The following is a 26,064-nucleotide window of genomic DNA, read 5'->3' as shown; positions in this document are numbered from 1 at the left end:
TTCATATTAATACTTAATGATTTAATGTATTAAATTACCATAGCTGTATCAGAATGCATTTTCAGATAGCAAACTTCAAATAATGTTTTATTAGAAACATTCTCTAAATAACATTCATTCATTAAGTTCTGAGATTTTAGTTTTTTAAGTCACATTAAAGCAAAATAAGCTATCTTTTGTCATATGTCATACAACCCGTGGTAGGCATTTGTCAAATTAGCATGTTGGTTAATATTCTGCAACATATTTGAATACTATTAAAATGACTTTGGATTTGAAATGAAATTGCTGTTATGCAGAATGCTTGGTTTCTTACAGTACCTAATAGATGGCCAGAGTGGGGAGCCTGATACAGACGTCACCAGACAGGAGAACACCAGCAGTGCAGCTCTCTCCATCATAATGGCTAATTCTGGAAAACAGCAAGAAAAAATGTCAGTGTTAAAATTGCATTAGAAAAAAACTCTGAAGCCACAGTTTTCCTCACTTGGCCCCTGATCTGATATCACTGCAGTGGACATGGAGTTCTCTAGGAGAGGTAGACATTGTTTTCATGATTACTTTGACCAAGAGGAAGACTATTTAGTGCAGCAATACTGGATGTAACCAAATCTTAGTTATTATGTAAAATACATAAAAAATGCAAAATCAAAGTCTGGCTTTGTTTGATTCTTCAACCAATATATCCAAAATAAAGCACAACAGTTAGTTTAGTAATTTTATTTGAAGAATAAATAACCATATATAGTTGATACAGATAACAATCTAAATATTATATTCATGTATAGTTTTTTGTTGTTGCAATTCTGATAAACTGTACATCACTTTGACAGGGTTAGACTATCAATTAATGACACCATCATAACCAAATGGTGTTATTGACACACACAAAAACATTACAATCTTAAACAAACCTTCTGGATTAATCCTTTGTGAGTTTTTTCTATTGGGTTCTCCTGCAGTCATTGATGTTAGTTCAGGTCATCATCTCAGTCTCTTTTCTCTCTCTCTCACTCTCTCTTGTTCTCTCTCTCTCTTGCTCTCTCTCTCGCTCTCTTTTTTTTCTCTCTCTCTCTGTCTCTCTCTCTTAAATATGTATAGACTGTAGATATTGATCTTTATGGTAAAATGTTTCTATAGTTTCATTCAAGGTGCACAACGCTGGCACGTTCATTGTGGGCCAATGTATAATACAATGTATAGTACAGTGGAACCTTTTGTGAAGGAAGAGGTTCAAGACAGACCACAATGTTGGACGTCCTTGAGGACGTATTTGAAAGACGGATAGTTATCTACACACAATCAGTTCTTATTATAGCTCACTGACCTGATACGAGAAGAAAATCAAAGTGGTCTGTTTGTGTTTCTGCTGGTCAGAGGGAGCAGGCGTGCCGCGCCACGTGAATGGGGACAAGAGCTGTGACTTGTTTTGCTGATGATTATTGGGGTAGCGGTAAATGTGAAAGTGGTTCAACTGCAGGAGAAGATTCCTGGTGTTTGTGATGCTCGGTGGGGAACTGGTCTGTCTGCCCAATATAAAGCATCAAAACTGGCGGAGGAATAACAATAGCATAAATAGGAAAGTATACCAGTTTCATTTGAGGATCAGGATGTTGACAACTGTGCCATACAGATTGCAAAATAGTTGGGAAGAGATTTTTGATGTACCGATTCCGTGGTACAGGGTGTATGAGTTGATATATAAAACAACCAGGATTCAAAACTTCGTGCTTTTCAGCTAAAATTATTATATAGAATTCTTGCCACCAACAAAATGTTGAATATTTGGGGCATAAAATCATCGAAGCTCTGCAGATTTTGTTGTGAGGATACAGAATCAATAGACCATTTATTGGTATTGCCCTCAGGTAGCCTGTTTCTAGTCTCAGGTTCAGGAATGGCTGAAAATGCATAACATTCATCTAAAATTGACCCTAGAAATAGTACTGTTAGGAGATCTGGAGAGACCAGGTCAGTCGATTATTAATACTCTTAGTAAAAGTATTCATCATAATCTGTGGATTCTATTCGATTATATAGATTGAAATTGTACGTTAAACATCACAGCATAGTTGAAAGATGTGTTGCGTAGAAACCTGAAGTGGGTGGCCAGCAGAGATAGATGGGATGGGCGGATGGAAACTGAGGGTTGGTATGTGGAATTGGAGACATGTGGAATTGGAGACAAGTGGGAGTGGAGTTACTGTGTGAGAGATAGAATGGTCAAAGATAAAAAAGTTTTAAAAAATTAAAGTCCAAATAAAACATAATAAAAAGCACATTTGAAAGACACTAAGTGGCAGTGTTTTTACAACTAATGCCGGTTTGCCTGAGGCTGATGCTGTGCAGGTGTTTGTACACATGCATATACACACTCTCATTCAAATAAACACATACAAGAACACACACATACATGTAATAGTGCCAGACATGCACACAAACATATACAGTTGGCATTGCTGTTATGATTTCAGTTGTCCTTGATGTCCTTTGTTTTAAATGTATTGTTTTGCATTGTTGTTTGCTGTTTTTTTCTGTCTTTTCCTTTTTTCTCTTTAATTCATTCTCTTGGTTGTTGGTGCGTTGGGGGGTTCTTGGGGTGGGGAATGGAATTAATTGCATTTTTTATTTATTTTTCTTCCTGGGGGGACTGTGGGAGCGGTCTCGGATGGTTGAGGGACAGCTATTGGGGAACTGTGGAGGGATCTTGGAGGGTTCTGGTTCATGTTTTTTGGCCTGGTGGTAGATCTGTCAACATGCCCATGAGCAGGGCATTGACTCTGGACGCTTCTGTGTGTCGCTCTGAATGGGAATCTGTTGGATGACTGGTATGATGTGGTTATTGAGCGGCTTCACTGCAAGTATATTGTATGTTTCGAATATTCAATAAATAATATATATATATTTTAACTTCTCTCACACTCTCAATTATACTGTATGAAAGTAACCATATCTACATGTACATACTACCTCAATCAGCCAGACTAACCGGTGTCTGTATGTAGCCTCGCTACTGTTTTTCACTGTTGTTTTTATGTCTTTACTTACCTATTGTTCACCTAATACCTTTTTTGCACTATTGGTTAGAGCCTGTAAGTAAGCATTTCATTGTAAGATCTACTACACCTGTTGTATTCGGCGCACGTGACAAATAAACTTCGATTTGATTCAAATGTTTCATTTCATGTCCATCCATTGCTTATAATGGCTTATGAGTGCTTTTTATAGGGATTATGAGACACTACCGTCACTGGGGCACCATGTTCAAACCTGCTCTGTTCCTGCCCTGTGACTGACTGGCCTGTCTCAGATAGCAGATAACATCAGCCAACTGAGAGCCTGAGAGGCCACGCCCTCAGCCACACCTCTCTGCGTGACACAGCTACATATCTGACCACCACCATAACGGACAACTGGCTGTCTGACCCACCAACACAGTGTCTAGTCCTCTAGTCCTCTGTTCCCTGAAGGTGAGTGTGGAGTGGACACCCTTTGTGGCCCAACGGTGCTGAGCAGTGCTTTGTAGGATTTTTGTGGGCATAGCTCGTTATAAAGCCAGCAGTTGATGGACAAAGATGTTACCTCAAACCAGAGACAGACTGAAGAAGACTGTTGTCGAATAAAAGAAAGCTTTACTGATATTTGTTTTTTTATACAAATGTATTCAATATAAATTACAACATTGAATAGAAGTGGAATACTGAAAAGATTGGAAGATACAGTATTTCATTTCAGAATGTGGTGCATTGTTTGAGTGTATAAATGTACAGTATAATAGATTTGATTTGCAAACATTCATTACATGTCTCATTGGTTTGATTTATGATTTGATGCATGATCAATCATCGATTAATGATGACTTGCACTGGGATTTACATGGCACTTATCCTGTGAACTGAACGTCTGTCCCAATCAGCATGTAGTCCTGGAGACAGAAAATCAGCAGTAGCTTGTTGTTAGGACACACACTGGCTACAGTATAGGAGATGTTGGACGTGAGAAGAGATGTAGGAAGCAACGAGCTCTTAGATATCTGACTGTACCTTCAGGACTTGCAGTTGAGTGTTGATAAGGTTCATATTTCCAATAGAGGGTAGGGGAAAACCCTTCTCTAGGCGAGCTATAAGATACAAACACATGGTTTTCCAGTGGCCAATCAGTGCAGAAACAATGAATATAAATAAACATGGAAATAAAGCACTCACCATTGACCTTAGGTATCACAACCACTTTCAGAACCATCAGGAAGATGTTGTCAAGAGATTGAACCTGTTTGATATAATTTCATTGTTTAGGTTCAGTGGTAGCAAGTTATATGCATGTCATAAGCTCTGAAAATATCATTCTTACCTGAAACTGTCCTACGTAACTAGTTCCCAATGTCATCTCAAGTCTGTGAAAAGCAGACAGTATTAATTTACTTTGGTCAGTGTTTGAAGGGCTTTTGTTCCCCTTTTGCGCCAATCATACTTACTTGTTCAGAGTGATAGCCCCAGCCAGCTTCACTCCAGTCACGTTCAGTTGAGCGCTGACACTACCCTCCTGCAGAGATAGAGAAAGCTTGTAGAGTTAATTATCACTCTCACAGTCTAAGCTACAGTATTCTACTTCCTGCGTGACTGACAGACTGACTGACCATGTTGAGGACAAAGAGGGGAGAGAGCGTGGTGTTGGGCTGGATGGCGTAGGCCGTCACTGTGCCGCTGGCCTGGACTGTCACGTTGTTAGGCTCAAGGGAGATGGTGGGCTCCTTCACCGTCTTCACCAGCAGTTTCATCATCATTCCAGGGAAACGCTTCGCTATCTGAAACAACATACATCATCTTTCTTTAATCCTGAGAAGAATGTTAATATCCTTCCTGTTTGGCCCTGTCCGGGGGTTTCTTCGGATGGGGCCACAGTGTCTCCTGACCGCTCCTGTCTCAGCCTCCAGTATTTATGCTGCAGTAGTTTATGTGTCGGGGGGCTAGGGTCAGTTGGTTATACCTGGAGTACTTCACCTGTCTTATCCAGTGTCCTGTGTGAATTTAAGTATGCTCTCTCTAATTCTCTCGTTCTCTCTTTCTCTCTGAGAACCTGAGCCCTAGGACCATACGTCAGGACTACCGGGCATGCTGACACCTTGCTGTCCCCAGTCCGCCCGGCCTTGCTGCTATTCCAGTTTCAACTGTTTCTGCCTGCGGTTACGAAACCCCTACCTGTCCCAGACCTGCTGTTTTCAACTCTTAATGATCGGCTATGAAAAGCCAACTGAGATTTATTCCTGATTATTATTTGACCATGCTTGTCATTTATGAACATTTTGAAAATCTTGGCTCTCTCTAATTTTCTCCTTCTCTCTTTCTCTCGGAGGACCTGAGCCCTAGGACCATACGTCAGGACTACCGGCCGTGGTGACTCCTTGCTGCCCCCAGTCCGCCTGGCCTTGCTGCTATTCCAGTTTCAACTCTTCTGCCTGCGGTTATGGAACCCCTACCTGTCCCAGACCTGCTGTTTTCAACTCTTAATGATCGGCTATGAAAAGCCAACTGAGATTTATTCCTGATTATTATTTGACCATGCTTGTCATTTATGAACATTTTGAAAATCTTGGCTCTCTCTAATTTTCTCCTTTTCTCTTTCTTTCTCTCTCTCGGAGGACCTGGGCCCTAGGACCATGCGTCGGGACTGCCGCCCTTGGTGACTCCTTGCTGTCCCCAGTCCGCCTGGCCTTGCTGCTATTCCAGTTTCAGCTGTTCTGCCTGCGGTTATGGAACCGCCACCTGTCCCAGACCTGTTGTTTTTCAACTCTTAATGATCAGCTATGAAAAGCCAACTGAAAATTATTCATGATTATTATTTGACCATGCTTGTCACTTATGAACATTTTTGAACATCTTGGCATAGTTCTGTCATAATCTCCACCCGGCACAGCCAGAAGAGGACTGGCCACCCCTCATAGCCTGGTTCCTCTCTAGGTTTCTTCCTAGGTTTTGGCCTTTCTAGGGAGTTTTTCCTAGCCACCGTGCTTCTACACCTGCATTCTAGCTGTTTGGGGTTTTAGGCTGGGTTTCTGTACAGCACTTCGAGATATTATCTGATGTACGAAGGGCTATATAAAATAAAATTGATTGATTGATTGATTGATTAACTTTATCCTCTCTTAGATACAAACACAGAGTAAATGTGTTTGAACAAAAGGCTAATTTCCATCTCTGGATGGACACTAAAGCCAAACTCATTTCATAGATTTTTTACTCTAAACAAGTGAAGTGATATGGAGGTAGAATGGTGAAAGTGGGGTCTGGTGTATCACCTCTGGAATGAAGACTCCAAACGTTCCAGTGTTCAGACGGATGGGAGAGCTAGGAGGGATCTGTCAGGGGAAGAAACACTTATGTTTAACCTCACCCCCGAGGCAGATGGGACTATGTTAAACCTCACTCCCTGTAGATGGGAATCAGATTTAGACTCACCATATCATCTGTGACATATAGGCTGAGTGCTCCAGCATTGTTGTACACAAAGCCTGCAGAGTTGGGGGTGAAGGAAGAGACCCCGATGTAGAGCATGTTGTTGTCCTGAGGAGGCAGGGAGAAGGGCGTGGGAGAGAACGGAGGCTCCTGGTGCTTAACAATGTTGTAGAACTCACCCTGCAGAGAGAGAAAGAAAGAGAGAGAGCAAGATACATAGACAGCGCGAGTTAGAGGGAGAGTCAGAGAGAGAAAGGGATACAGAGAGAGAGAGGAAGACAGAGAGAGAGGGAGAATTGACATCTTGCCTTACTGAGCCCATATGTTTGTAGCGTTAAAAGGTAGATTGGGAGTCTGAAGTTTTTACCTTCAAGCTGAATTCAATGGAGGACTTTGAAATGGTGGGTGATGTCACCATGGAATATTCAATTTCAGCATACTGGTCCACTTTGGCTAGAACTTCAAGATGGCAGAAAATAAATATTTAGGATCCATTTAGTAGCCTATGAATAACACCGTAATTTGTCAATTTAATAACATAAAAAAATATATATATTTATTTTACCAGGCAAGTCAGTTAAGAACAAATTCTTATTTTCAATGACAGCCTAGGAACAGTGGGTTAACTGCCTTGTTCAGGGGCAGAACGACAGTTTTTTTAACCTTGGGGATTTAACCTTGCAACCCTTCGGTTACTAGTCCAACGCTCTAACCACTAGGCTACCTGCCGCTCCGAAATAACTCTACCTCAACATTGACTCTGTACAGGTACTCTCCTGTATATAGTCTCGCTATTGTTATTTTACTGCTGCTCTTTAATTACTTGTTACTTTTACTTTTATTTCTTATTCTTTTTTAAAACTGCATTGTTGGGTAAGGGCACATAAGTAAGCATTTCACTGTAAGGTCTACACCTGTTGTAGTCGGTGCATGTGACTAATAAAATTTGATTTGATTTGATTTATACAAATATGTTCACGAGGATAAGTGTTTAAAGGCCCAGTGCAGTCAAAATTATGTTTTTTCTGTGTTTTGTATTATATTGTACAACAGTTGATGAAATAACACTGTAAAAGTATAAAAAAAATGTATCAGTGTTATTTCTTGATAGTTTCTGGTTGAAAATACAATCCACACAGGACCTTCTAATCATCAGGTTTGTATGGGCGGGATTTTCGGCTTTCCATTGTGACATCGCCATGCTGTAAATTGGTTAATAGACCAATAACAAAGAGAGTTCCAAACCTCTCTGCCAATAACAGCTTGTTTTCAGTTTTCCCCTCCTACCTCAGAGCACTCCCAGACAGTCCAAGCAAAATTCTTGCTTGAGAAATAATTGTTTTGCTAAAAAGCTATTTTTGCTCATTTTAATATAAATATATTACAATAATGTACTTAATTGTTACCCAGAAATTATTTGATATAAAAAACTGGCTGCATTTGGCCTTAAATATTGTTTTACCATTGAAAGTTTTGAGGTGTGGGTTCATGTCAGCAATAGCATCAGCCACTAGGGGGCAGATCTGTAACGTTGAACAGAGGGATTGTTATTGTCAAGAGAACCAAACAAGATTAATTTGAGTTTGTAGTCTGGCATGACACTGTCCCTCACCTGTTTCTGCAGAGCACTGCGCAGGGCCTTGTCAATGTAGGACTTGAAAAGATTGTAAAGCCAGCTGGAAAACAGCAACCAAAGCATTTGAGGAAACAAGTAAATCCACATTGCAATCATTTTTTAACATTGTGGTTTGATGATTCCTAAATCGATAACATGTGTTCTCACAACGTTTTAAGTACAGTATAGTGTTAAGTGCCTCTATATACTCCATTTACCTGGCCCCACCATGGAACTTGATGCTGGCGCTGCCCACGTTGGCCACACAGTTGACAGTGCTGACCGTTGGCCTGCCAGTCTCATCACTCTTGATTGCAATATTGGCAGTGATGGTGAGTCCATTTACTGCCAGGTCGAAGGAGCCACGGTCTTGTCTAGATTGTTAACGAGAAAATAATATTGTTTGAGTCCTTTGGGTATGGGTAGGCAGACCCCAAGAGAAAATTGTGCAGTGTTTTAGTCTTGTTCAATCCTGGTCCTGGGGATGCACTGGGTGTTCAGACCATCCCTCATGAACTCACATGAACCTGAAGTATCGGACCCTCCAGTTCCCGTGCAGGTTGATGAAGGCATTAGTAATTGCCAGGCTGACTCCAGTACCTGGCACCAGTACCAAAGCAGACTTGGGAAGTCCCAGATTCACTATCGTCATTCTGGAGGATAGAACACAGTACATAGTTGGTAGGATAGGGGCGTGTTGTGAACACTATAGCATTTGTAAACACAGTTGATTATCAACCAAGGCATAAATGAGATAAGCAGACAATTAACAATGTGTTTGATTGCAATGTATTTTGTTTGGGAAAAGACATAGGATTTTCTCCCTTACCCTGTCAAACTGTACTTGACCTTCCCAATGGGAGGCACTTTCTCTGTTCCAGAGAGATCTGGGACCTTAATGGTCTTAAGTTTCTGCTGCAGAGATGCCATCCCAATCTGTTTACCTGAGGACAGCACAGAGCAAGGCATTGAGGCAGAATGGGCTGTGAGGAGTATATTTATTTGCCACATGATCATAATACACAGCCTCATCTTGATCTAAAATCATGTGATGTTATTGCACCTGCCTCAAACATACCATATTCAATGCCCTTGTCTGTGAGTTTGACCTTGACTCCAGGGTTGGCAGCCAGAGTTAAGGGGATTAGAGCCAACAGAGCCAACAAACAGCATGGAGACATCTTGACTGCAGTCACCTGTAGGGAAGATGAACAAACAATAATATATCTACATTACAATACAGGTGTATTGTGTATTGTCTAATGAATAGAATTGGGTAGGTATGAAATCATATGACTTTTAGGCTTCGTTTTTATGGGAGGAACATTAAGTTTGGACAGTTTCTTGTGTAAAGCCTTATTTTCCACTGTACTGATTTTCTAGACACGTGCACTGTATTCTCAACACTAATATTGACCTACGTCTGACGTGGTTTCTTTTGACCAATAAGGAAACCATATTTTGCCACAATCTTATAACTGAGCAGGGGAATTTCTACAATGGACAAATACTTCCTGTTTTGTTGCATGCAGCTTCCCTTATACCATCAACACTTTGTGACACAAAGTCCCATATTTTCAATCCTTTTACGGAGCAGTGGCACCTTCTTTGGTTCACAGACTTGTGACTGGTGTGTTTCTCAAGGAACTCTGTATCCAGTGATAGAAAAAGTACCCCATTGTCATACTTGAGTAAAGTAGATACCTTAATAGAAAATGACTCAAGTAAAAGTGAAAGTCACCCAGTAAAATACTACTTGAGTAAAAGTCTAAAAGTATTTGGTTTTAAATATACTTAAGTGTCAAAAGTAAATACTTTCCAATTCCTTATATTAAGCAAAGCAGACGATGTCATTTTCTTGTTTTAAAATGTAGATAGACATCATTTACAAACAAAGCATTTGTGTTTAGTGAGTCCGCCAGATCAGAGGCAGTAGATATCAGGGATGTTCTCTTGATAAGTGTATGAATTGGACCCTTTTCCTGTCCTGCTAAGCATTGAACATGTAAAGAGTACTTTTGGGTGTCAGGGAAAGTGTATGAAGTACATCATTTGTTTTAGGAATGTAGTGAAGTAAAATGAAAAGTAGTCAAAAATAGAAATAGTAAAGTACAGATACCCCAAAAAACTATTTAAGTAGTACTTTAAAGTATTTTTATTTAAGTACTTTACACCACTGTCTGTATCTATAGAAAGTTAGCTGTTTCTTGATTGCTCCCCACTTCCCCATTGGAATCAGTTTTCGGTGTTTTTTTCCCCCTCGCTTGAGCAAATGGAGAATGTTTAAAACCGCTAATGGAGAATGTTTAAAACCGCTAATGGAGAATGTTTAAAACCGCTAATGGAGAATGTTTAAAACCGCTAATGGAGAATGTTTAAAACCGCTAATGGAGAATGTTTAAAACCGCTAATCGTATAGACAGTTTCTCAACTACCCAGGGACAAAGATATCACTTTTGACATACTGTATAATTTCCACACTGTATGTCCATGTCAACCCATCATCTAGCCTGCTTACTTAGTGGAGATTGAGGAGTGACAGCTTTCATAAAATTACCCTACAATACATTTTCCCTGAATACCTGCAAAACACTCCCACATACAGTATGTACACATTAGCACAAATGATAAAATGGGGTGCTCACCTAAACCTGACACACTTCTGTAAAAGAGAGATAACTTTTAAATTGACAGAGAGAAACAGGCCAGTCTATTTTGTATGCACGACTCCGTTGTTACCTACCTCATGCACTGGTAAGAAAGTGGATTTTTTTCTGTTGTTGTCGCTCCCTGGCTGGCGGCAGGGCAGAGTGAAAGGAGAAGAGATTCACATGGCCTTTGATTCACTTCTCTGAACCAGGAAGAGCTGCTTGAGAAATGGGCTGGCTGATACTTGGCTACCCATTCTGTAAATAACACAGAGAGCATGGAGCAAACATGGTGCAAAGAAGAACAGTCTAAGCTATTCCCTTAGTTATTTCTGCAAATCTAATAGATTCATATTTTCAGACTTCCATTCATACCATTCAGAGAAGGATTTGTTCAGGACATACAGTAAAGAGAAAGTAAACAATGGCATGTTTATGGGTGCCATTGAGAACTAGGTCACAAGGTTTGACACAAATCCAACCAATAATTGCGGTAATAAAGTAATGTCTTGTAGAGTATCATTCGGTCATAGGCTCTTATCAAGAACATAAGAATTACTGTGGTCTGGCTTCTTGAAGCCAAACTTGTCCTGAGGAGGCAGGGAGAAGGGCGTGGGAGAGAACGGAGGCTCCTGGTGCTTAACAATGTTGTAGAACTCACCCCGCAGAGAGAGAGAGAGACACAGACAGACAGACAGACAGACAGACAGACAGACAGACAGACAGAGACAGACAGACAGACAGAGATACAGACAGAGATACAGACAGAGAGAGAAACAAACAAAGATACAGACAGAGAGAGATACAAACAAAGATACAGACAGAGAGAGATACAGACAGAGATACAAACCGAGATTCAACCTGACAGACAGATACAGACAGAGATACAAACAGACAGATACAGACAGACAGACACAGACAGAGAGAGAGACGGAAGGAGGGAGAAAAAGATGGAAGGAGAGAGCGAGGGAGAGAGGTGGAACGAGAAAGGGAGAGAGAGCGAGAGAGATTTTACCTTTAGCCTCTTGCCTTAGTGACTCCAACTCTGAAATGAGGAAAGATTAGGAGTCACAAATCTGGAGTTCTCACCTTCAGACTGAAGTCAATGGATGATTTCAAAATGTAATATTCAATTTCAGCATCCTTGTCCTCTTGGCTAGATCGTCAAGATGGCAGAAAAAATGAAATATTTAGGATCCATTTAGTAGCCTATGAATAACATAATAATAATCACATATGTTCATTAAGCTAAATTCTGTAAATCTTGTTTTGAGAGTTTTGAGGTGTGGGTTCATGGCAGTAATAGGATCAGCCACTAGGAGGCACATCTGTAAAAATGAACAGAGTGATTATTATTGTCACGAGAACAGAACGAGATTAACCTGCTGAGTTTGTAGTCTGGCATTACACTGCCCGTATCTCTCTCCCTCACCTGTTTCTGCAGAGCACTGTGCAGGGCCTTGTCAGTGTAGGACGTGAAAAGATTGTCCAGCCTGCTGGAAAACAGAAACCAAGCATTTGAGAAAACAAGTAACACAATAAATCCACATTGCAATAATTTGATGACATTGTGGATTGATTAAGTCGGTAACGTGTGCCCTAAAAGTTTTAAGTGCATCATAGTGTTTAGTTCAGATACATGTATATGCTCCAGTTACCTGGCCCCACCATGGACCTTGATGCTGACGTTGGCCACACATGACGTTGGCCACACAGTTGACAGTGCTGACCGTTGGCCTACCAGTCTTATCCCTCTTGAGTGCAATACTGGCAGTGATGGTGAGTCCATTTACCGTCAGTTTTTTCTGTAATGTCACACAGAAAGTAAGAGCTGTTGATTGAGCCCCTTGGAGTGTGGATAGACCCAAGAGGAAATTGTACAGTGTTTTAAATGGCTAGTGTGCTACTCTTGTGCTGGAACAAAAGCCTGCACAACCCAGAGGTTCCCTAGAACCAGGGCAGAAGAACACTCATGAACTCACATGAACCTGAAGTATCGGACCCTCCAGTTCCCGTGCAGGTTGATGAAGGCATTCGTAATTGCCAGGCTGACTCCAGTACCTGACTCCAGTACCTGGCACCAGTACCAAAGCAGACTTGGGAAGATTCACTATCGTCATTCTGGAGGATAGAACACAGTACATAGTTGGTAGGATAGGGGCGTGTTGTGAACACTATAGCATTTGTAAACACAGTTGATTATCAACCAAGGCATAAATGAGATATGCAGACAATGTATTTTACCGCAATATATTTGAAAAGGATACTTTCAATTTGTTCCCTTACCCTGTCATGCTGTACTTGACCTTGCCAATGGTCGCATTCTATTTTCTCCAGAGAGATCTGGGACCTTAATGGTCTTTCTACTGCAGAGATGCCATCCCAATCTGTTTCCCTGTGAATGGGACAGAGCAAAGCATTGAGGCAGTATGGGCTACGAGGAGTATAGTGTACAGTGCCTAGTCTTCACATTGTGCTGCCTTAAAGAAGGCAAAGTGAAAAAAAAGCTATACTTAAACCTTAAATATGTTTTTTTAAAGCAGATTTTAAGTCAGGACTGAGACTGGACCACTCAGGAACACTTAGTATCTCTTGGAAAGCCATTCTTGTGTGTCTGGCATTAAAATGTGTGCTTGTAACTTACCAGGGCCTTGCTCCTTTCATATTTATTTTGATCGTAACAAACTCCCCAGTCCCTGCTGGTGACAAGCATACCCGTAACATGATGCTGCCATCACAATACTTGAAAATACAGAGTATCAACAACAACATTCTCAACAACATTCTCTCCACATCACTGGCCACCAACCCTGGAGTCAAGGTCAAACTCATGGACATATGGTACATGTATTAGAAAAAAAATCTACAAGTCTGTAGTTACCTATGAACTGGTAAGAAAGTGGCAAAGAGATGCACATGGCCTTTTATTCAATTCTTTAAACCAGGTAGAGCTGCTTGAGAAATGGACTCACTGAGACTACCCATTCTGTAGGTAACAGAGAGAGCATGGAGCAAACATTGTGCAAAGAAGGGCAATCTAGTCAATGTTTCCGTAGTGGGGCAATTCCATGAATGGATGGATGGCCTAAAGATATTTATCATGTTTTTGATCTTCCTGAAATTAAATCCCTAAAAAGGTCCTTTGGGGGAAGGATGTTCGGCATACCTTTGAAATCTGTATCCAATTCTTTATATTTTTATAAAAAGTTGTGAAATGTGCGACATTTTTCCTTCTTTTAGACACTGCAACGATGATTCTGTAGATGCTAAAACAGTGTTGTGTCATCTGAACCCTTACAGTGTATTCTGAAACACGAGTAGTGTTTAGATTAAGAATGCATTTTATTTACATTAATTTATATATTCTTGATTACAAATACATAGCGTCACCATAGCGTCACCAGATAAAAAGTATTTACCTGGTGCAAAACCACGCTTATAAGTAGCCTAGCAACATTCAAAACCACACTTTGGTCAGTGAGTTTCTTCCAAGCGATTCCAAGTCGAAACCACGCCCCAAAGCGTTTTGACAGCATATTATTAAGCTTAACTAGCTAACTATTATAGCTAGCTAAGAGATTTGGAAACGTTGTCTTACCTCACGGTACAACCCACACAAGTGGAGTTTGACACGTGTGGGAGTTTGACACGTGTGGTAGAGCATGGCTGTTGCAACGCCAGGATAGTGGGCATGACTGTAGGTTGCTTTGAATTAAAACGTCTCCTAAATGACATATACTGTATACATGTACAGTATATACAGGTTACTGCCAAAATAAAGAAAACACCAACATAAAGTGTCTTAATAGTGGTTTGGGCCACCATGAGCCACCAGAACAGCTTCAATGCACCTTGGCATCGATTCTACAAGTGTCTGGAACTCTATTGGAGGGATGTGACACCATTCTTCCATGAGAAATTCCATAATTTTATGTTTTGTTGATGGTGGTGGAAAACGCTGTCTCAGGTGCCGCTCCAGAATCTTTCAAGAGTTCAATTGGGATGAGATCTGGTGACTGAGACACCCATGGCATATCGTGAAACATATTGGGAAACACCCATGGCATATCGTGAAACATATCGGGAAACACCCGTGGCATATCGTGAAACATATCAGGAAACATGGCATATCGTGAAATATATCGGGAAACACCCATGGCATATCGTGAAACATATCGGGAAACACCCATGGCATATCGTGAAACATATCAGGAAACATGGCATATCGTGAAACATATTGGGAAACACCCATGGCATATCGTGAAACATATCGGGAAACACCCGTGGCATATCGTGAAACATATCGGGAAACACCCATGGCATATCGTGAAACATATCGGGAAACACCCGTGGCATATCGTGAAACATATTGGGAAACACCCATGGCATATCGTGAAACATATCGGGAAACACCCGTGGCATATCGTGAAACATATCAGGAAACATGGCATATCGTGAAACATATCGGGAAACACGCATGGCATATCGTGAAACATATCGGGAAACACCCATGGCATATCGTGAAACATATCGGGAAACATGGCATATCGTGAAACATATCGGGAAACACCCATGGCATATCGTGAAACATATCGGGAAACACCCATGGCATATCGTGAAACATATCAGGAAACATGGCATATCGTGAAACATATTGGGAAACACCCATGGCATATCGTGAAACATATCGGGAAACACCCGTGGCATATCGTGAAACATATCGGGAAACACCCATGGCATATCGTGAAACATATCGGGAAACACCCGTGGCATATCGTGAAACATATTGGGAAACACCCATGGCATATCGTGAAACATATCGGGAAACACCCGTGGCATATCGTGAAACATATCAGGAAACATGGCATATCGTGAAATATATCGGGAAACACGCATGGCATATCGTGAAACATATCGGGAAACACCCATGGCATATCGTGAAACATATCGGGAAACACCCGTGGCATATCGTGAAACATATCGGGAAACACCCGTGGCATATCGTGAAACATATCGGGAAACACCCATGGCATATCGTGAAACATATCGGGAAACACCCATGGCATATAGTGAAACACCAGCAAGTTGAGCAGTCTTTGTCACTGAAGCATGATGGGATGTTAATTCCAAACCTGTGTGGAAGCACCCACTTTCAATACACTTTGTATTCCTCATTTACTCGTGTTTCCTTTATTTTGCCAGTTACCTGTTTATTGTATAGGTAAGTGGACATCCTGAGAATTAGAACTTATTCTAAAGTTCAGTTAGTGTTTAAGTTTTAGCTTCGATATTATATCAATCTAAACTCAGAAATAGTAGTTATTTGGTCAAACCAATGGTAGTTATTTGGGCAAGCACACTATTCCGGAGGTAGCAAATGTGTCCTCTGTCTTAGGGCTATTGGTCCGAGTAGAGAGCTGATCTGAGTTACCCACACTGAGTCATGTGTGCTGTGATCAATGCACTACAAAAACTGCTCAGTGGACCCTCAGTGACAGCTATTGGCTCTGTGTTGTATTATAGACAGAGTACGACATCACAGACCATCTGGATTCTGGAGGGAAACACCACCACTGGCTGATTCTGCATGTTCATACTTACAATACACACTTTTAGAAATACATTTGCAAATCAAAAGAGGCGTAGAAACTGATAGTGACTCGATGTAGATGGTGGTACACTACTCTGACAATCGTATATGTGGACAGAGTTGAACTTAGCTACTGTGTTTGCTTGGTTGTAGTGAATTTTCACCAAATATGTAGAAGTATGGCATAAACGTTGTATAAAAAAATTATCAAAACTAAATTAGTCATGAACATTTAGCTAACTCTCCCAACTTCACACCCACGCACACGCACACGCACACGCACACACGCACACACAGGAGAGGGAAGTGGCTGCGGAGGGAGCAAAACATTGTAGAGCAGAGAATCCTTCACATGCGCAGATGGTTTGTTTTTTGCTATCGGGAAGAGGCGTCAGATGTTTTTGGCAATGCAGCCACTCCATATATAAAAAAATAGATCCATCGATTGCAGCATAGAGTGACACATCACGTAAGCTATTGAGTTTGGGGAGCACATCTGCTCTAAACTTTTAGAGAACTTAGATGACAGTACCAAGTTTTGGCCCAACACCTGGAATCACTGATATCAGGACCAGTCTAAAAATCATGAAAATGTAATTGAACATACATGTAAAACAGGGACATCAGCAACAACAAAAAACAGTCATGCCTCCTGGGAAACTCATAATTAGGAAGAATTATCTCTCTATATTTAATTTCACATGTCAAATAAAACAATGAATGTAAAAATAGTTATGTATGGATATAAATATCTCTTGACTTTTACCTTACTTGGTAGATTTTGACTGCACCCACAGGTAGAAAGGAATATGTAGATTCAGTGTTGTATTCTAATGCATTCAAGATCATTGTGTACAGTCTTGGGTCAAAGTAGGCTTTTTTGCTTCTACATATGGAATTTAATTAATCAGTAATGTAACCATATTGGAAGCTCGTCTCAGTGAAGAAAATAATAAAGAAACAGAGAAGAAGATTTAATTTTATGATTTGTATATTTATTCAGACTAACTAGAATACCCACATTTAGAGTAAATATTTCAACAGAAAGAAAGTGATCAAAAATCACATTAAAAATGTGGATAAATCTTCAAGACATGATACTCTAACAGGTATAATTCCCAGTTTGGGTAAATAATCATCATGGAGGATCAGTGATTCTGTAGCTCAAGTTGATCAATAACAAATGTTTAACTAATACTGATACATACTTCACAGAAGATGCTCAATATAATGTTAATATGACCATATCACTACAACAATGTAGTTGTAACAACATTTTGGGTTAAAAGTCCTCATGGAGGACCATTGATGTTGTAGCTCAGGTTGAACATAATTACATATATAACTGATAGATGCGACACAGAACATGCTCAATACAATGTCAATAATGCTATATCACTGTTGTAAAACATTGTTGTCTTATACCTTTTCACCTTCAAACAGATCAATCATAGAAAATCACGAACAGATTGATGATATAACACCTATTTTGCGGTAAAGGTCCTCATGGAGGACCATAGAAGTTGATGCTGATCATGTTCATCACGAACGAACATATGATCAATATCAACATGTTTTGCAAAACATAAATGTTATTATTCAATGATCAATTTGATCATTTTCTTAAAAAAACATTGCAACTTGTTCAGTACAACAGAAAATGAGTCTTAATAACAGCAAGACTTTTAAAACATCCTGCTCAAGCAGAATATGAAGATCTCTGATCACTGTCCATCACATTAATGTTAGACCAACATGGTCCATTGAGTTTGTTTGAGAGTGGCGTTCCAGTCTGTAGGACTCTACCAGAGAGTCCAGAGAGCAGTGTTGACTGGACTCTTCTCTTTGCTGGTGCTGTGCTGGGCTGGGAGCTGAACTGAGGCAGGTCACTCTCCCTTCTGTTCTCATCAGAGGATGGCTGCAGGCTCTGGAAGTGGCTTAGCAGTCTTCTCTGGGTCTGTGTCTTCACATAATTCTTGGACAGGAAGTGCACAATTTCTTGGACACACCTGGAGTAACCCTGATTGACAGCTGCTGAGTAGGAGGAGGAGCTAACTGGCTGCTACTGTAGCTGTTGTCTCAGCAAGCAAACTGGCAAATCCTGGATGTCGGCTATCTCCAGCTTGGAGTCCGACTGCTGGTTGAGGATCTCTGGACCCAGGAGAGACTTGAGCTGCTCAAAGCTGTTGTTGATACGATATCTGTGTAACTTCTCTATCAATGGCTTTGTTAACTACAACAATAGCTGATCTTATTCTGAAATAAGGCATTATTGAAACTAATAAATAATCAATTAAATTGGATGAATTTCCTTTAATTCGATTATTCAATTTACCTTGTCAGAGTCAGGTGCTCATTAGAGTAGATCATAGCTGAAGTGATTGTAGGTGCCATGGCTGGATCTCTGTGCTGTAGAGGACTCTGTGTTGAGAGAATCTGAGTTCTACTGACTTCATCTCTCCTATATATAGTTCATAATCTGCATATGAATGTGTGGGTCTTGGGCTTGTTGGAATTTCTCACAGTCTGTAGCCAATGGGTGAGCTTGGGAGCACAATGAGGAATGTGGAGCTGCCACATGCTCAGTGTTCTTATTGCTGGGGGACAATGGTCACATCTCATGGAACAGGTGGAGAGGTGGGGGGTGATAGAGAGGGTTGTGTGAATCTGGGAAACTAGTGACCCCCAGATCTACTGCCTGATGTTGGGATCAATGATGCTGAGAGAGCACACACTCATCATCACAACTTACACATGAAATTTACAATGTAACTTAGTCCCCACCTATGAAAACATTGTTGAATGCATAGTGTTTAAACGCTTTATTACTGATTCAGTCACATTTTATTATCTCACAATGAATGTGAGATAATGACAAAAATGATGATATAGTATAGTGTTTTACATTTTGTCACAATTGAAAAGTTAAACATATTTATAATTTTCTGTGCTGCTGAATTTCATTTTTGTCAAAAGAAAATAATATTGAGTCAAATATGACGTCTTTCGAAAATATAAAGTATGTTTATATGCAGAGAAATATAGCTTGTGGTTAAGTTCACAGGTTCGATATTGTATTAATAGCATGAGGTCTCAAAAGTCAGTAGTAGTACTTATACTGTCAAGCACTCTGGAGTCCAGAGGTAGCAGATGTTTCCTCTGTCTTGAGGCTACTGGTCAGTGTGAGTAGAGAACTGATCTGAGTTTCCCACACTGAGTCATGTGTGCTGTGATCAATGCACTACAAAACCTGCTCAGTGAACCCTCACTGACGGCTATTGGCTCTGTGTTCTATTATAGACAGAGTATGACATCACAGACCATCTGGATTTTGGAGGGAAACACTAGAACACTTGATTTTATCCTAAAAGTGTGCTGCAAGACATATACTGTACTTTATCAGTGTTCATTTCTACATGATTTAATGTTAACCACAATGATTTTGTATTTTATTTGTACATTTTTGTTCAAATTGCTTTATATGTTTACATTCAGATTTACATCTTGCAGAATCTTAATATTCAAATTAACATTTCTAAACCATTCATGCACAGTTGCACACACATTTGGTTTTAGATCTAATATCATGTTTCTTGATCCAGCTTCCACCCCAAAGGAAGACAGAAGAGAAGGAGAAAGAAAGAGTTAAACCCTGGAGAAACTGATGTATTCAGCTATTGTTTAATTCCCTTCTATAAGTGTTGCTATTCCCCAGTGACTCTGGGTGTTCCCCAGACAGTCAGGTGCTGATGGGACTGATGATGATGATGACACTAGACTGAGACTCTGCTCTCCAGAGCTTTCCCACACTCTGCCCATTGACAGAGCTTCCACCTAACAACAGAAGTGTGCCTTGTTAAATGCTAATTCATCTCTACACAAGCAGTTCCCATTAAGCACCTGGGGGAGAAAAAATTAATACATCTGACATGCATATATTAAGAAGGTAGTAAATGCAAATATTTTGACTATTGGATGATATAGACTTGTACAGCATATGGCCATTCAGAGATGGTCAAGATTGGACTGAATACTGAAGATATTTCAAGCGTATACGTTTTAGATATAAGATTTATAATCTTCGATACAACATTCACATTTTAGCAGATGCTCTTATCCAGTGTGACTTACAGTAGCAAGTGCATACTTTTTTTTGTACTGATCACCTGTAGGTCTTGAACCCACAACCCTGGCATTGCCTTGCTCTACCTACTGAATTACACAGGACTACTACAATGTAATCATGTTTGTATAAAGTGTAATATAATTTATTTCCGGATCTGTTACCTAATTCCTCTTACACCCTGTCATAATAAAAAAACACTTGTGCAGTCCTTATAATTCATTATATCTGTGATTTAATTCATTTCTAGAATTCAATGATGAAACCTTACAAGTGAAATTCCTTCTCACCCCTCATCATACAGGGTACAGAAGTCTATTGTCCCAAAGCGGGTCTGTGAGTGAGTTTTCCTTGGTTTCCCACACTCTCTCCATTCACTGCTCTCAATGGAGGAACAATAGAAGTGTGCCTTATTATAATGCATCATATTAGGGATTCAGTTCAGTCCGGTTTCTAGGCAACCATTAAATATGCTTCAATCACCTAAACAGCATCTGGTACTAGAGAAGGTTCCCTGAAAAACTTGGATTGGAGGAAATTATTTAGTTAAAGAACAGTCAGCACTATAGAGTAGCACTTGTCTTGGTTCTGACCTAAATTGAATCAATGAGAGACAAGTGACATGTTGATTTTAGCCATCACCTTAACCCTAACCTTAATCCTAACCTTAGTTTTACTGTATGTCCACACCCCTTCTGAACCCTAACACTAAACACAACCCTAACTCCAGCTTCATGTCCACACCCCGTTTCAACCCTAACCATAACCATAACCCTAACTCTAGCTTCATGTCCACACACCGTTTCAACCCTAACCATAACCCTAACTCCAGCTTCATGTCCACACCCTGTTTCAACCCTAACCATAACCCTAACTCTAGCTTCATGTCCACACCCTGTTTCAACCCTAACCATAACCCTAACTCTAGCTTCATGTCCACACCCCGTTTCAACCCTAACCATAACCCTAACTCTAGCTTCATGTCCACACACCGTTTCAACCCTAACCATAACCAAAACCCTAACTCTAGCTTCATGTCCACACCCCGTTTCAACCCTAACCATAACCCTAACTCCAGCTTCATGTCCACACCCTGTTTCAACCCTAACCAAAACCCTAACTCCAGCTTCATGTCCACACCCCGTTTCAACACTAACCAAAACGCTAACTCTAGCTTCATGTCCACACCCCGTTTCAACCCTAACAATAACCCTAACTCTAGCTTCATGTCCACACACCGTTTCAACCCTAACCATAACCAAAACCCTAACTCTAGCTTCATGTCCACACCCCGTTTCAACCCTAACCATAACCCTAACTCCAGCTTCATGTCCACACCCCGTTTCAACCCTAACCAAAACCCTAACTCTAGCTTCATGTCCACACACCGTTTCAACCCTAACCATAAACAAAACCCTAACTCTAGCTTCATGTCCACACCCCGTTTCAACCCTAACCAAAACCCTAACTCTAGCTTCATGTCCACACCCCGTTTCAACCCTAACCATAACCCTAACTCTAGCTTCATGTCCACACACCGTTTCAACCCTAAGCAAAACCCTAACTCTAGCTTCATGTCCACACACCGTTTCAACCCTAACCATAACCCTAACTCTAGCTTCATGTCCACACCGTTTCAACCCTAACCATAACCAAAACCCTAACTCTAGCTTCATGTCCACACACCGTTTCAACCCTAACCATAACCCTAACTTTAGCTTCATGTCCACACACCGTTTCAACCCTAACCATAACCAAAACCCTAACTCTAGCTTCATGTCCACATGCCGTTTCAACCCTAATCATAACCCTAACTCCAACTCTAGCTTCATGTACACACCCCGTTTCAACCCTAACCATAACCCGAAACTTAACTCTAACTCTAGCTTCATGTCTACACCCTGTTTCAACCCTAACCATAACCCTAACTCTAGCTTCATGTGCACACCCCGTTTCAACCCTAACCATAACCCTAACCCTAACTCTAGCTTCATGTCCACACCCCATTTCAACCCTAACCATAACCCTAACCCTAACTCTGGCTTCATGTCCACGCCCCGTTTCAATCCTAACCATAACCATAACCCTAACTCTAGCTTCATGTCCACACCCTGGGCCTTTTCTTCTTACATGCTGACCACACAGCTCGTGCCTCAACGAGATTCTGCGTTGCCAGGCGCTAAAATAGAACTTGGTTCTGTTTGTGATGCCGGACGCGCTGCAAGTCCCGCCTCTCTCATCTCCTCATTGGTTTTTAGGACACTATACCCACGTACCATCGCCTCATTGGTTTTTAGGAGCAGATATCCACGTGGGTGATTGAAAGATGAACTGAGGTCCACACTCCAGTGCAGTTGGTGGTGGTATTGCACCTTAAAGTTGGTTGCCAACCGCCATATAAAGTTCAACGAAGAAGAAGAAGCCTGAAGGAGGAGAGATTACTAGAAACAAACTCAATTGACCCTTTTACCTGTGGATTAATTGTTGGAGTAAAGGACCCCATTTCAGCTAAGATAACAACCCAATGTTTATATCCCAGACAAATTAGCTAGCAACAGCAAGCTAGCTAGCTAAATGTCCATATATGTTTCATGCTATTCGACCTGTCCCCAAATGAATAAGGTTGGTTCAGCGTTTGTTTTGATATTTCAACCTGTGTGTCCTGATCGTGTCTGGTGTGGGTGGACAAAATCATCATGCACGTGATGGTGCAGCGTGTGGTCAGCATGTTAGACACATAAAGCCATCACTATTTCTGTTCCTACTCATAACTGGGACCACTGTAGATTACTTGATTGAGATGCAATATTTTAAACTTCCAAAACTTCATTACAAATCATTGCAAAAGTAAGTATGACCTTATACAGTAGATATGCATTGTATTCTACAGTCAATATGTTGATGACAGTAGAGATCAGGAAAGATCAAGAACATTAACAAATGATTTAATTTCATTATTTTGGGATTTATTGACATTGACTCAGAGTCGCATCATAGACTTGAACACCTAAATATAAGGTGAATAGTTTAGGTGATTACACATCACAACCAGAACTTGGAATAAATCTCCAAGACATTTGATACTCTAACAGAGTATAGGATACACATTTCCTGTTTTTATAAAAGACATCATAAAGGTTTCATGTTGAGTCGTTTTTTTTCTTCTTCTCCCCTCTACAATATACACACCATTAATAATGTGAGTAACATTTTCATCCATAACGTCTGATCTTTAAACAGATCAATTATTTCCAATCACAGAGTGATGATTACAGGTATAATTCCCAGTTTGGGTAAATAATCATCATGGAGCTCAAGTTCAAGTTGATCAATAACAAATGTTTAACTAATACTGATACATACTTCACAGAAGATGCTCAATATAATGTTAATATAACAATATCACTACAACAATGTAGTTGTAACAACATGGCTTATTCTTGAATACGTGTTGACCTTTAAACAGATCGGTAACAGATAATCACAAAAATATGATTAATACCCATTTTGGGTTAAATGTCCAACTGAGCCACACAATGGTCCCGTGTGGCTCAGTTGGTAGAGCATGGTGCTTGCAACGCCAGGGTTGTGGGTTCAATTCCCACGGGGGGACCAGGGTTCAATTCCCACGGGGGGACCAGGATGAATATGTATGAACTTTCCAATTTGTAAGTCGCTCTGGATAAGAGCGTCTGCTAAATGACTTAAATGTAAATGTAATGTAAATGGATGACCATTGAAGTTGATGTTGATCATTAATTAGCACATGGTCAACATAATCAACATATGCTTTACAAACATAAAGGTTATTAACATGACACTTTCTTTGTAAAAACTGTTTTACTTCTTCAGTGCAATTATAATGACAACTTTTAATCAAAACAAAACTTTTAAAACATCCTGCTCAAGCAGAATATGAAGAAAATCTCTGATCACTGTCCATCACATTAATGTTAGACCAACATGGTCCATTGAGTTTGTTTGAGAGTGGAGTTCCAGTCTGTAGGACTCTACCAGAGACTCCAGAGAGTGATGTTGACAGGACTCTTCTCTTTGCTGATGCTGTGCTGGGCTGGGAGCTGAACTGAGGCAGGTCACTCTCCCTCCTGTTCTTATCAGAGGATGGATGCAGGCTCTGGAAGTGGCTCAGCAGTCTTCTCTGGGTCTGTGTCTTCACCTCATCCTTGGTCAGGAAGTGCACAATCTCTTGGACATAGCTGGAGTAACCCTGATTGACAGCTGCAGAGCAAGAGGAGGAGCTCACTGACTGGTTCTGTTGCTGTCATCTCCAGGATGTCGGCTTTCTCCAGCTTGGAGTTTGGCTGCTGGTTGAGGATCTCTGGACGCAGGAGAGACTTGAGCTGCTCAATGCTGTTGTTGATACGATATCTGCATAACTTTTCCACCACTGGCTTTCTTATCTGCAAGAAGAGAAGTCATTAATAGTGTTTTTCTGAATACAACAGAGCTGACATGAATGGCTGTATTCTAGAAGCAAAAACTGAAACAATGTAACACTATTTGTAACTCAATTTACCTTGTTGGTCAGAGTCAGGTGCTCATTAGAGTAGATCACAGCTGAAGTGATTGTAGGTACCATGGCTGGATCTCTGTGCTGTAGAGGACTCTGTGTTGAGAGAATCTGAGTTCTACTGACTTCATCTCTCCTATATATAGTCCATAATCTGCATACGAATGTGTGGGTCTTGGGCTTGTTGGAGTTTCTCACAGTCTGTTGCCAATGGGTGAGGTTGGGAGGACAATGAGGAATGTGGAGCTGCCACATGCTCAGTGTTCTTATTGCTGGGGGACAATGGTCACATCTCATGAAACAGGTGAAGTGGTGGGGGTGATGGAGAGTGTCTCACAGAGTGCTGCGTGAATCTGCAGAACCGGTAACCCCCAGATCTACTGCCTGATGCTGGGATCAATGATACTGACAGAGTGCACGCTCATCATCACAATTTACACGTGTGAGATCAACACAGGTTTCTAAAACGCATAGGAAAACACATTATATAATGAAAATGCTGGTAGGCTACTCACATTTAAAAAATTGGAGTCATTTCAGACTGATCTTTCTCTAGCTGATGACCTCGCAGGTATTGTGACTCCATCAGAGTGCATCAGCTGTGAGATGATGATGACCTCCTGTCTGTCTGTCTGTCTGTCTGTCTGTCTGTCTACTCGCTCAAGAACTCTCCCCGGGGCTCCCGCCCAGGCAGCACACTTTCCTTCTCTGAGCTTCACAGCACAGCTGGCTCTACAACACAACGCTGAGCGTGCCCCAGTCGCACGCCCTCCTCTCTTTGGAGATGGGAGCCACAGGGACACACGGCTTCCCACACTTCTGAATGCAGCTTGCTGAGCCGCGAGACATAATAGAAGTGTGTCTGCTCTCACAAAGACCCACTGGCTGTTCCCATGCACAGCCAGCCATGCTGGGAGAGAGATTGGTTTATAGGGCAGTCTAGTACCAACAGACAAACTATCTGTATCCCTGATAACTCAGATTGGGAATACTTAATATTGCACAATATTGAACAAATATTTCTACCGAATACATTTTAAAAATATATATTGAAGAGAAAGTTTAGAAATGTACCATTTTATGGATACGCCAAAAGTTGATTATG

General features: G+C 40.8%; 1 protein-coding gene and 2 pseudogenes across 1 annotated transcript; all 3 read right to left on the bottom strand.

The window, feature by feature from the left end:
- Positions 1 to 3,612: 3,612 nt before the first annotated feature.
- LOC129851145 (bactericidal permeability-increasing protein-like) lies at positions 3,613 to 10,959 on the bottom strand. Its single transcript, XM_055917472.1, has 16 exons — positions 10,811 to 10,959; positions 9,146 to 9,263; positions 8,897 to 9,011; positions 8,589 to 8,720; positions 8,286 to 8,441; positions 8,065 to 8,128; positions 7,915 to 7,975; positions 6,820 to 6,911; positions 6,456 to 6,632; positions 6,296 to 6,355; positions 4,637 to 4,804; positions 4,475 to 4,542; positions 4,351 to 4,393; positions 4,206 to 4,269; positions 4,044 to 4,120; positions 3,613 to 3,925 (listed from the first exon to the last, which is right to left on the bottom strand). The coding sequence occupies exons 2-16, from the start codon at positions 9,246 to 9,248 to the stop codon at positions 3,884 to 3,886; spliced, it is 1,422 nt and encodes a 473-aa protein (XP_055773447.1). The 5' UTR covers positions 9,249 to 9,263; positions 10,811 to 10,959; the 3' UTR covers positions 3,613 to 3,883.
- A 6,319-nt stretch (positions 10,960 to 17,278) lies between these two features.
- LOC129851143 (transcription factor HES-7.1-B-like) lies at positions 17,279 to 18,745 on the bottom strand (annotated as a pseudogene).
- Positions 18,746 to 24,351: 5,606 nt separating this feature from the next.
- Positions 24,352 to 25,080, bottom strand: LOC129851142 (transcription factor HES-5-like; annotated as a pseudogene).
- Between the last annotated feature and the right edge of the window lie 984 nt (positions 25,081 to 26,064).

The sequence above is a fragment of the Salvelinus fontinalis genome, chromosome 3, assembly GCF_029448725.1.
Source record: "Salvelinus fontinalis isolate EN_2023a chromosome 3, ASM2944872v1, whole genome shotgun sequence".
Lineage (NCBI taxonomy): Eukaryota > Metazoa > Chordata > Actinopteri > Salmoniformes > Salmonidae > Salvelinus > Salvelinus fontinalis.
Note: the sequence above shows the minus strand (reverse complement) of the source record. Positions and strands in the feature narration are given on the sequence as shown.